Below are 12,481 nucleotides of genomic sequence, written 5' to 3'. Positions count from 1 at the left end.
TCTGGTTTTACGTATCAGTGACGCTACTTCTGGGATCCATGGAACGCATGCTGCGGCTGCGAACCTGGAACACGCTGATGTCTGTTTTTCAAGCCATTTCATGAGTGGCATTTTGTCAATGCGCAGTCAGCCAGTGCCGGCAGTACTTCACTATATGCCTTTTCTCTCTTCTTTTAATATATATTGCCTTCCCTGGTCCGCATACTAAATTATTTGTGGGAGCTCCTCCGACCTTGGATTTACCATCGTGACTCCACTTGACCCCTGGACTGCAAAGCTAAGGGTCTACAGGCTCTGGTGAGTGGGGTCACAAAAGGGGATTTCTTGCTCTTTATTGAGTATGGTCTCTGAACATTTCCTTTCAAGCCTGATACTTGAGTTGCCGCTGGAAGCACTTGGCACTTTACACATGTATTTCCACTGTATTATTACTTGCCATTGAGTATTTGCTTTATAGCACTTTATTATGTTACACTTTTTCCACGAGCGCTGTTAAGACTTATGCATCCCAGCTCTTTACTGGGTTCTCATTTGGGATCATTTTGGGAGGAAATGAGGCACTTTGAAAGCAACATTAGGGTACAAGGACTTTGTACTGCTAGATTACTGTATATAACAATCTTCCTATTAAAGAAGAATTCATGGTATGGATATTTTATACATATTAAGATTGGTCCACCTTGGACCAATGTAACTACGTATCTATCAAACCTGGCCAAATGAAAAGCATTCTCTAAATGGTTCCAGTGCCGAGTGGCTGACCTCCTGTGTTCAGAAAGCAGCAGGACAGCAATTTGGCATGGGACCTAGGAGCAAGTGGAGATCACTGCTGTAGTGGTGTCTACTTCACCGATTTCCAGATTCCAGAAGGACAAGTCAGGTATGGTAAATTCTGTATATAGTTACATTGGTCCAACTTGGTTCAATGTAACTATGTAAAAATATCTATACCTGGAATTCTTTAAGAAATTACCATATCTTGGATTGCACTAAAGCCGAGATTAGAATTCACAGAGCAAGTCTTGCTTATTAAAAAGCAACTCAATTTGTAGTAACTGCTTTAACCAATCATCTCAGTGACGTATTAAAGCACATCTCCAGGCAAAAATTAACCTCCCTTCTACCCCCATCTAACTGATCAATGGCAAAACAAAACATGCCTTAATGCCTCTTTTACTCACCTAAAGCTGTGGCCACTTGGCACTCCAGTCCCGAGGCTACTGCTACTTTCCATTTTTTTTTTTTTTTTTTTTTTTACAGGAGGTGGGTTCCTTCTTCGGGTGTTCACGTCAACTGAGACTTCTCATTGGCTGTCCAGTGACAGGGTTCCCCCAGGATTCAGAAGAGTGGCATCAGCACAAGGGGGACTACAATGGCACAACTACAGTGCTGGATTAACCCCCCCACACCAATATAGCAGTAACTTTATATTATGCTTCGTTAGTCATAATAATTGAAATTTACTTAAATTTCGCTTTAAGCTAATCTCCAGCTAAAACTGCTGCCCCAATCTGTGCTGCATTAGGGGACTTTCCCTCATTTCCTGTCCATTGGGGAGACTTTCCCTCACTTTCTGTGCATTGTGGGAGACCTTCCCTCACTTCCTGTGCATTGGGGGAGACTTCCCCTCACTTCCTGTGCATTTGGTAGGCTTTCCCTCACTTCCTGTGCATCGGGTGGAGACCTTCCCTCACTTCTTGTACATTGGGGAGACTTTCCCTCACTTTTTTTGCATTAGGTAGACTTTCCATCAACTCCTGTGCACTGGGGAGACTCTCTCTCACTTCCTGTGGAGAAAAAGTGATGCAAAATATCTCAAGTGTGGCCAGAGTTCAGAAAATACGTTCAGTAAACTGGTGAAGGGTTAGAACCTCTGTCTTCCTGCCCAGATGACAAACATTCGATTCTTCTAAATTTGTATCTGCTCTCACAGGAACAGGCAATCCCCCTGTTGAGGTCACAGACAAAAAACAAAAACACACAACCAATAGTATTTACTCTTAAAGTCGACCCAAAATGAAAAAAAAAATAAAGTTTTGGCTGGAGTTGAGCCTTAAAATACAAAGATTTCTAAATCGGTATGGGTTCCTTTGAAAGCAGTGGTGGCTGGTGCTCAAAATTTTTTTTTGGGGAGGGGGCGCAAATAAATTGAAAAATTCTGGAAAAAAAAAACCCTATCAATTGCAGCCTCACTGTGCCCATCAAATGCAGCCACTGTGCCCATCAAACGCTGCCGCTGTGCCCATCAAATGCTGCCGCTGTGCCCATCAAACGCTACCACTGTGCCCATCAGATGCTGCCGCTGTGCCCATCAAATGCTGCCGCTGTGCCCCAAATGCTGCCACTGTGCCCATTAAATGCTGCCACTGAGCCCAATTGAAAGTACCTCTGGACACCAAATATTTCATTTACATTCCCAGCTCAGAACCTTTTAACAAATAACAGATCTATTGTAAAATTGATAGGACATCAGAATATTTAAACTTCCACAAAAACAGAGACTGAAACGTACATAACATTAGAACTGAAGCCAGAACTCCATCATTTATTGACCAAATCTTGACATTGCAAAAACAACAACAACAAAAAAAACCAACAGAATAAAATAAAACTATAGGAATGAAGAGCAGTGCCAGGAAACTGGTGGAAATAAACTAGGAACTATAGACTCACACAAGTGACACCAAGTTTGGTAGGTTGGAAAAGACTCAGCAATAGTGATGGTTCTATGGCCTGAACTAGCCCTTCAATGTTGAAGTACCTCTGTTATTCGACTTCAGTATTTCAAATCAATTAGTACATTGCTGCTTTGAAAATACTCATTGCTACTTTTGTAGAGGAAAAAAAAATGTGCACAGATTGTCTTTTTGCCATTCCAAAATAAATTCATTTTTGTCCCCCTAACTCCCACACAGGGATACAAACTATCCAACAGCAGAGCGAAGCCTTCTACCGATATTGTATACATTTTATTGGTGTTTGCACTAGTAGGTGTACCTCACTATTTGGTTATGGTGCATTATTCAGACAGTGAAAATTAGACGGTTACCAACTGTTAAAGGACAAAAATAATTTATACTTTTATACACAAGCAGGTGCAAAGTTCAGCAATGATATGTATGCATTAAAAAAAAAAGAAAAGTGGAATCCTAACATTACATGCAGGATGGATACACTGGGGTCGGCTTACCAAGGGCTGTAAACTTTGCAAGGCAATTTCCCGGAAGAGCTTAAGAAGTGTGATGAATTTTCTCTTTAACAAGAATACCCATTCATGTTCCAGAAAAATGTGATTGGATGATGGAAATTCACTAAGCTCTGGGGCAACTTCCCTGGCAAAGGGAAACAGCCTATTTGCCTTTAGCAAACCAACTCAACTTTTTCATAAGGTGCTTCTAACTTTTATCATCCATTTTTTTTCTAGTAACCTACAGATATTGTGTAGAAGGTGATATATGGGGGAATATTACAGTGAATGTGCCCCAGGGGTAAAATAACAATGCCAATAGCAAAACGATGCAACAGCAAATCAGCCTTCTGGAGTGGTGACCTTTTTTTCCCAACAGACTCCCACCCCTGAAACTGTAAAGATGGCTCACCGTTGCTGTGACCACTTCCAATCTCATAGGGAATCCTTCCAGCATAAGATTCTGTTATCATTGATGTATTCATTGCACTACAACTATATTACTAAGAACGTACACATATTAGGTGAGGATAGGATGAAGAGCTGTAGCAGTAAGATCAAGTATAAGTAAACGGCAGAGGATTGGGAGACGTTCCACTGAGGTGGAGCCATAACGTACCCCCCCAAGGAGAAGGTTGCCAATATTTTGGGTAATTTATATACACTATATTGCCAAAAGTATTGGGACCCCTGCCTTTACACGCACATGAACTTTAATGGCATCCCAGTCTTAGTCCGTAGGGTTCAATATTGAGTTGGCCCACCCTTTGCAGATATAACAGCTTCAACTCTTCTGGGAAGGCTGTCCACAAGGTTTAGGAGTGTGTCTATGGGAATGTTTGACCATTCTTCCAGAAACGCATTTGAGGTCAGGCACTGATGTTCGACAAGAAGGCCTGGCTCGCAGTCTCCCCTCTAATTCATCCCAAAGGTGTTCACCCATCCCAAAGGTGTTCTATCGGGTTGGGGTCACAACTTTGTGCAGGCCAGTCAAGTTTCTTCACCCCAAACTCACTCATCCATGTCTTTATGGACCTTGCTTTGTTCACTGGTGCACAGTCATGTTGGAAAAGGAAGGGGCCATCCCCCAAACTGTTCAAAGATGGGAGCATTAAATTGTCCAAAAATGTCTTGGTATGCTGATGCCTTAAGAGTTTCCTTCACTGGAGTTAAGGGGCCAAGCCTAACCCCTGAAAAACAACTCCCACACCATAATCCCCCCTCCAACATATGATTTGGACCAGTGAATAAAGCAAGGTCCATAAAGACATTAATGAGTGAGTTTGGGGTGGAAGAACTTGACTGGCCAGCACAGAGTCCTGACCTCAACCCGATAGAACACCTTTGGGATGAATTAGAGCGGAGACTGCGAGCCAGGCCTTCTCATCCAACATCAGTGCCCGACCTCACAAAGGCACTTCTGGAAGAACGGTCAACCATTCCAATAGACACACTCCTAAACCTTGTGGTCAGCTTTCCCAGAAGAGTTGAAGCCGTTATAGATGCAAAGGGTGGGCCAACTCAATATTGAACCCTACAGACTAAGACAGGAATGCCATTAAAGTTGATGTGTGTGTGAAGGCAGGTGTCACAATACTTTTGGACAATATAGTGTAGGCAGTGGCGGCATGTCCATAAGTGTCGGAGGGATGCCGCCTGGCCCCTAATCTACATGCTGGACGCATGGATTTCAATGGGGTTTTTTTTTTTTTTTTCCTTCGGCACTGCTCTGAGGAGTCTTGAAACCTCCCCACTCCCTTATAGTGCGGCTATGACAGCCACACACTGATCACTATTATCTGACAGTCCCTGCCCCTAGCACCCTTGTGATGCATTTTACCCCAATTGAACCTAAAGTGGTTATAGTGGAGACCTCTGGCCCATCCAACACTAAAATGTCCATTAAATGCCCAGTGCCCAAGTAACCTAACGTATGACCATTCAAAAAGCAACTTTGACCAAGATGTAATTTGCATAACCTCTTCACTAGGGCTCCAGGCAGCATTTGAGGGGAAAATACAATGCAGTTAGTTGTATGTGCTGACAGCTAATTCTAGAAGGGTTATATTTTTAGATGGTTTATTTACTATAAATGTAAATGCCCTGACATCAGCAAAGGTAAAGACCAACTCCAGGCAATTTCTGTTCTTTGTTCTTTGAGTGTCTTTCAATGAACAATGGTAAAATGTATTTTTTTGGCTGTCTTTAGAGTGGGGTAGGAGTAGAATCTCACATTCTTTATTGGCAACCAGACGTGACATGGGCAGATCTCACCAGCAAGGACATAGACTGCAAACTTGACAGAGGTCCTCACCAGTCCATACTCTACTCTAACAAAACGGTTTTATTGCTGTACGTCACCCGGTTGGAGAGTTTTGGCACTTTCCATATCAAAAACAAAAACGTTGAAATAACTTTCTGGTCTTAGGGAACCCCTGCTAAAAATTACTATATCTACAACCCATGATACATTAGTGTTGATGGTCAGTGGGAAGAATGCTCCTTACACTTGTGGTCATTGGGAAGAAATACCCCGTTATAGATGGCTAAAAAAGATCAATGGTGTCAGTGAGAACTTATCTTAGAGGCAGAAATTGCTCCTTGATCAAGGAACCCCTAGCAACTTCTTGAGGAACGCTAAGGTTTCCATGAAACCCTAGTTGAGAAACCCTGGTATAGATGATGTCCAGATGCTAACATAGTTGGCTAAAAAGTCAGACAGACATCCAATGATGGTTGGATTTTAGGTCCTATCCATACCATAAGTGTTGGGCTGCATTGAGCGGGGTTGCCCAATGCAAGAACATTTGCCTGAGGTCCCATAGCTGTAAGTTCCCACTGATGCAGAGCACTGAAAATATAGGACATGGTGGATTTGGACACAGCGCATAAAATTCCACATACATTAGAAAAAGGCAAGCACTGCGATGTGGTATGATGATGCATTACAGCAGCTGGCAGCATGCATTCATATTGCCTACCGGTGCACAGCCAATAGTGTGGTGTGAACAAGCTTTCAGGACATGATCAGACCACCAAATTATATCTATTTATTGTTAAATTATTTTTTCTTATATTGCATGCTTTGGTGAAGTTTTGAGGGCAATTAAAGTATATGTAAAAGGCAAAACATTTTTTTTTTTTCTAGCTTTACATAATGTTAAATGGCATGGACCCTCTGACGATCTTTTTTCATATCTGTGTCCCTGCTGGGAAGATTCACCCCCTCCGTTTCATCTTGGTGACCATGGCCACCAAGACAAAAGATGACTGAATTTTTTGTTGTCACGATTAAAAAAAATAAAAAAAGGTGAAAGAAATAATCCAACAGGAAAATTGTTCTGGTGACAGCTGTATAAAAATGTCATTCTCCTTCACTTGTTGTGTCTCCAAGACAGAAATAAAAGGGAAATTTCCCTAGCAATAGTTTATGTAAACCCCAACAACGAGCTTCTCTTATTTGCTCCCTTTTGGTCTGCTAAATATTTTAAGTGTTCTGTCATATCTATTAATAAGTGAAACAAAAAGAGAAATCTTATGAGCCAATAACTTCCTATGCTCTCGGTTTGTGCATAAGGACTGGTTCTAGAGAGGAGGAGGAAGGGTTCTAGAGAGGAGGAAGAAGAGGAAGAAGAGGAAGAAGAAAAAGAAAAAGAAGAGGAGGAGGAGGGGTTCCAAGGAGGAGGAGGAGGAGGAGGAGGAGGAGGAGGAGGAGGAGGGGTTCCAAGGAGGAGGAGGAGGAGGAGGAGGAGGAGGAGGAGGAGGGGTTCCAAGGAGGAGGAGGAGGAGGAGGAGGAGGAGGAGGGGTTCCAAGGAGGAGGAGGAGGAGGAGGAGGAGGAGGAGGAGGAGGAGGGGTTCCAAGGAGGAGGAGGAGGAGGAGGAGGAGGAGGAGGAGGGGTTCCAAGGAGGAGGAGGAGGAGGAGGAGGGGTTCCAAGGAGGAGGAGGAGGAGGAGGAGGGGTTCCAAGGAGGAGGAGGAGGAGGAGGAGGGGTTCCAAGGAGGAGGAGGAGGAGGAGGAGGAGGAGGAGGAGGAGGAGGAGGAGGAGGAGGAGGAGGAGGAGGAGGAGGAGGAGGAGGAGTTCTAAGAAGGAGGAGGAGGAGGAGGAGGAGGAGGAGGAGGAGTTCTAAGAAGGAGGAGGAGGAGGAGGAGTTCTAAGAAGGAGGAGGAGAAGGAGGAGGAGGAGGAGGAGTTCTAAGAAGGAGGAGGAGGAGGAGGAGTTCTAAGAAGAAGGAGGAGGAGGAGTTCTAAGAAGGAGGAGGAGGAGGAGGAGGAGGAGGAGGAGGAGGAGGAGTTCTAAGAAGGAGGAGAAGGAGGAGGAGGAGTTCTAAGAAGGAGGAGAAGGAGGAGGAGGAGGAGGAGGAGGAGGAGGAGGAGGAGGAGGAGGAGGAGGAGGAGGAGGAGGAGGAGTTCTAAGAAGAAGGAGGAGGAGGAGGAGGAGGAGGAGGAGGAGGAGGAGTTCTAAGAAGGAGGAGAAGGAGTTCTAAGAAGGAGGAGAAGGAGGAGGAGGAGGAGTTCTAAGAAGGAGGAGGAGGAGGAGGAGGGAGGAGGGGTTCCAAGAAGGAGGAGGAGGAGGAGGAGGAGGAGGAGGAGGAGTTCTAAGAAGGAGGAGGAGGAGGAGGAGGAGGAGGAGGAGGAGTTCTAAGAAGGAGGAGAAGGAGGAGGAGGAGGAGGAGTTCTAAGAAGAAGGAGGAGGAGGAGTTCTAAGAAGGAGGAGGAGGAGTTCTAAGAAGAAGGAGGAGGAGGAGTTCTAAGAAGGAGGAGGAGGAGTTCTAAGAAGAAGGAGGAGGAGGAGTTCTAAGAAGAAGGAGGAGGAGGAGTTCTAAGAAGAAGGAGGAGGAGGAGTTCTAAGAAGAAGGAGGAGGAGGAGGAGGAGTTCTAAGAAGGAGGAGGAGGAGGAGGAGGAGGAGGAGGAGGAGGAGGAGGAGGAGGAGTTCTAAGAAGGAGGAGAAGGAGGAGGAGGAGGAGGAGGAGAAGGAGGAGGAGGAGGAGGAGTTCTAAGAAGGAGGAGAAGGAGGAGGAGGAGGAGGAGGAGGAGTTCTAAGAAGGAGGAGGAGGAGGAGGAGGAGGAGTTCTAAGAAGGAGGAGAAGGAGGAGGAGGAGGAGGAGGAGTTCTAAGAAGGAGGAGAAGGAGGAGGAGGAGTTCTAAGAAGGAGGAGAAAGGAGGAGGAGGAGTTCTAAGAAGAAGGAGGAGGAGGAGGAGGAGGAGGAGGAGGAGGAGGAGGAGGAGGAGGAGGAGTTCTAAGAAGGAGGAGAAGGAGTTCTAAGAAGGAGGAGAAGGAGGAGGAGGAGGAGGAGTTCTAAGAAGGAGGAGAAGGAGGAGGAGGAGGAGGAGGAGTTCTAAGAAGGAGGAGAAGGAGGAGGAGGAGGAGTTCTAAGAGGAGGAGGAGGAGGAGGAGTTCTAAGAAGGAGGAGGAGTTCTAAGAAGGAGGAGAAGGAGGAGGAGGAGGAGGAGGAGTTCTAAGAAGGAGGAGAAGGAGGAGGAGGAGTTCTAAGAAGGAGGAGAAGGAGGAGGAGGAGGAGGAGGAGTTCTAAGAAGGAGGAGAAGGAGGAGGAGGAGTTCTAAGAAGGAGGAGAAGGAGGAGGAGGAGGAGGAGGAGGAGGAGGAGGAGGAGGAGGAGGAGGAGTTCTAAGAAGGAGGAGGAGGAGTTCTAAGAAGGAGGAGGAGGAGGAGTTGGAGGAGGAGGAGGAGGAGGAGGAGGAGGAGGAGTTCTAAGGAGGAGGAGAAGGAGGAGGAGGAGTTCTAAGGAGGAGGAGGAGGAGGAGTTCTAAGGAGGAGGAGGAGGAGGAGTTCTAAGGAGGAGGAGGAGTTCTTTCTAAGGAGGAGGAGGAGGAGTTCTAAGGAGGAGGAGGAGGAGGAGGAGTTCTAAGGAGGAGGAGTTCTAAGGAGGAGGAGTTCTAAGGAGGAGGAGGAGTTCTAAGGAGGAGGAGGAGGAGGAGGAGTTCTAAGAAGGAGGAGGAGGAGTTCTAAGAAGAAGGAGGAGGAGTTCTAAGAAGGAGGAGGAGGAGGAGGAGGAGGAGGAGTTCTAAGAAGGAGGAGGAGGAGGAGTTCTAAGAAGGAGGAGGAAGAGTTCTAAGAAGGAGGAGGAAGAGTTCTAAGGAGGAGGAGTTCCAAGGAGGAGAAGAAGGAGGAGTTCCAAGGAGGAGAAGAAGGAGGAGTTCCAAGGAGGAGAAGAAGGAGGAGTTCCAAGGAGGAGGAGGAGGAGGAGGAGGAGGAGGAGGAGGAGTTCTAAGAAGGAGGAGGAGGAGGAGGAGGAGTTCTAAGAAGGAGGAGGAGTTCTAAGAAGGAGGAGGAGGAGTTCTAAGAAGGAGGAGGAGGAGTTCTAAGAAGGAGGAGGAGGAGTTCTAAGAAGGAGGAGGAGGAGTTCTAAGAAGGAGGAGAAGGAGGAGGAGGAGTTCTAAGAAGGAGGAGAAGGAGGAGGAGGAGGAGGAGGAGGAGGAGGAGGAGTTCTAAGAAGGAGGAGGAGGAGGAGGAGGAGTTCTAAGAAGGAGGAGGAGTTCTAAGAAGGAGGAGGAGGAGTTCTAAGAAGGAGGAGGAGGAGTTCTAAGAAGGAGGAGGAGGAGTTCTAAGAAGGAGGAGGAGGAGTTCTAAGAAGGAGGAGGAGTTCTAAGGAGGAGGAGGAGGAGGAGTTCTGATGAGGAGGAGGAGGAGGAGTTCTGATGAGGAGGAGGAGGAGGAGTTCTGATGAGGAGGAGGAGGAGGAGTTCTAGAGAGGAGGATGGGGAAGTAGATAAAGAGAGGAGAGAGGGATGAGGAGTGTCTGTATTCCTGGTAATGCATCAGAAATTAATAAGGCAGGGCTGACACCACATGCTTTAAAACTCAGAGCTGAAAATATAGTGTTGTCATGCAAAGAGGTTACTGTGTGACCAACCTCTTCTAAAAGGCAGCAGCATCATCTTTTTCCTACAAAAGCATCACTTCACATCACACGACTAAGGGGAAGTGTATTTAATTGTTGGAAATTATGGAAGCACATTTCAAGTACACATTTGGTCATAATATCAGCCTCGTCATAAATTTTATGGGAAGGTTTTTTATATTCTGCTTACAACCCATTAAAGCCATGTGTAGCAGACTTGAAAACAAGTCAGGTATCTATTATCTTGGAGTGTATCTGCTTAGCAATATATGTCAGAGTAGCAGCTATTGAATATTGAGAAAAATGTTAAATTATCCAGACTCTCCATATATTATTTAAGCTGTATTGTATTTTAGGAGCTTTAAAAAAAAAAAACTAAATAAAAAAAAAACTAAATAAAAAAAAAACTAAAATAAAAAAAATTAAAACCAAAAGAAAAGAAAAGAAAAAAAAAAACACACAAAAAACAGCAGCTCCAGCATATGGACACAACCCTATAACTACGTATTGAACAGCACAGTACTTTACTGATCAAGTCTACTGGTTCTTAGATGTAACAGTAAAATGTGGGCCAGCTTGTAAAACTTGTCATCTTTTTTTTTTTTTTTTTTTTCCTTTTTATCCAAAAATGTATATTTTATGTAGCTTTTAAAAATGTAAAGACCTGGCTAGCCAACACTGCAGAATGCCTGAGAATTGAACAATACGATAATCTGTTCTAGTAATTCCCAAGATTAAGGTCTTTTGGGCTTTAAACCAAGGACTTCCAACAGTAGCATAGAAAAAAAAAAAAAAAGTAAAATATTTAGCATCATCTTTTTTTTTTTACCTCCCATGTATAACTTTCAACTTAAATACATCAAATCTGCATTAGGAAACGTATTTACAAACCCTATATTTCTTTTGGATTACATATAAATACAAAACAGCTATTTTTTTTTACCTAAAAAAGTGGTTATAATGGAAAATAAATACAAAATAAGAATCTGACCTTATACTTCATGTGCTGGGTACAAAACCCACATAAAATGTACAACTAAAAGGGAAAAAAAAAAACAAAAAAAACAAAAAGGAATATTTCTCAGATTAAAATATTTGTTTCCCAACTTTCTTAACTATATATTCAAAATTGTTTTGTTAACATTTTCATTACATAAATAAAGTTTTCATTGGGAAATATTAAAGTGTCAGCTTTTTGTTCTTTTTTTTTTGTGAACGTGTTTGTGTGTTTTATATTTTGTACGTCTGTACTTTATTAGCGGCACCCACACCCTTCTACAACCATGTCCTGGTAGTTTCTTAACACGACTTTTTCATTTTCATCTAGGTAGAGCATTGAGATGGCGCTCAGTTCTGTCGGGACACAGCAAGCTTTTGGGATGGACGGATTGACGGAATTTACCAAAGTCTGTACAATAGCGTGATTTGTGGCGTTAAAATGATCTGCCAGCGGAAAGGGGCATTCTCCATGGCAATAGAAGGCATGGTACCCAGGAGGGGCCACAATCCAGTCATTCCAGCCAACGTCGTTGAAGTCTACGTACAGCGGGTGTCTTCTACAGCTTGACTTGAGCCGTTTCCTTTGCCTGTGCCTAGCTTGCCGTTTTTCTCTTTTGTGGAGAGGGAGTCCTTTGCCATCGTGGCTATAAGTCACTAAAAGTGGCCTTATCTGAGACCATTGGTCTTGATCGGGCAGTATAGATCTGCTAATCCTCACGTGTCTCTTAGTGAGGTTTTTCTTGCTGCCCAAATGAGTCACTTCTACAACAAAGCCATGGTTAGGCTGTCTGTGTGCAATCCACCTTATAATAGCTGGTGTGACATCAAAGCTTTCCCATCTGCTTACATTATGATGGATCAGTCGGGTGTCCAACAGTCTCGTGACAGGCCCCCTGGAGGCAGCAGCAGCTGGCTTGACAATATCATAAATATTAATGCGGAGAGTCTTATTGCTGTCACTTTCAATTGGCTCTTGAACCTGCTCTCGAAATATACGAAGCTCAGCTGAGGTGATCAGCTCTTCACTAGGGATGGAAGACAGGTTGAAGAAGAAACGCTGTATGGTATTCTCTCCCGAATCAGGAAGCTCAGCCATTGATTCTAATAGGGATAAAAAAAGAAAAAGGAGTTAGGACTTTTATGTAAAGCCATCAATGTTATATGTTTTCAGGCATTTATATTCAAACCACAATAGATAAGGACAGGGCTTTTTTTCCGCAGGAACGCAGTTCCAGCACCTCCAGCACAGAACTTATGTAATGGCGAGGGGTACTATAGTAAGCTGGAGGGACTACTAATGCTGGCTGCTGGGGGATCTATGGTCGCGGGGGGGGGGTCTAGTGTTGCTGGGGAGGTTTATTGTTGCTGGTGGAGGATCTATTGTTGTGGGAGGGGGGTTACTTATTGCTGGAAGGGATCTACTGTTGAGGGAG

The 12,481-nt window shown here is 44.5% G+C and overlaps 1 protein-coding gene across 1 annotated transcript in view; it reads right to left on the bottom strand.

The window, feature by feature from the left end:
- Positions 1 to 9,709: 9,709 nt before the first annotated feature.
- Positions 9,710 to 12,481, bottom strand: part of BMP2 (bone morphogenetic protein 2) — a 65,979-nt gene continuing 63,207 nt past the window's right edge. The window contains exon 3 of the mRNA XM_073628621.1: positions 9,710 to 12,149. Within this exon, the coding sequence (XP_073484722.1) occupies positions 11,305 to 12,149 (845 nt within the window). The 3' untranslated portion in view covers positions 9,710 to 11,304. The remainder of the gene's footprint in view (positions 12,150 to 12,481) is intronic.

The sequence above is a fragment of the Aquarana catesbeiana genome, linkage group LG04 (assembly GCF_042186555.1).
Source record: "Aquarana catesbeiana isolate 2022-GZ linkage group LG04, ASM4218655v1, whole genome shotgun sequence".
Lineage (NCBI taxonomy): Eukaryota > Metazoa > Chordata > Amphibia > Anura > Ranidae > Aquarana > Aquarana catesbeiana.
Note: the sequence above shows the minus strand (reverse complement) of the source record. Positions and strands in the feature narration are given on the sequence as shown.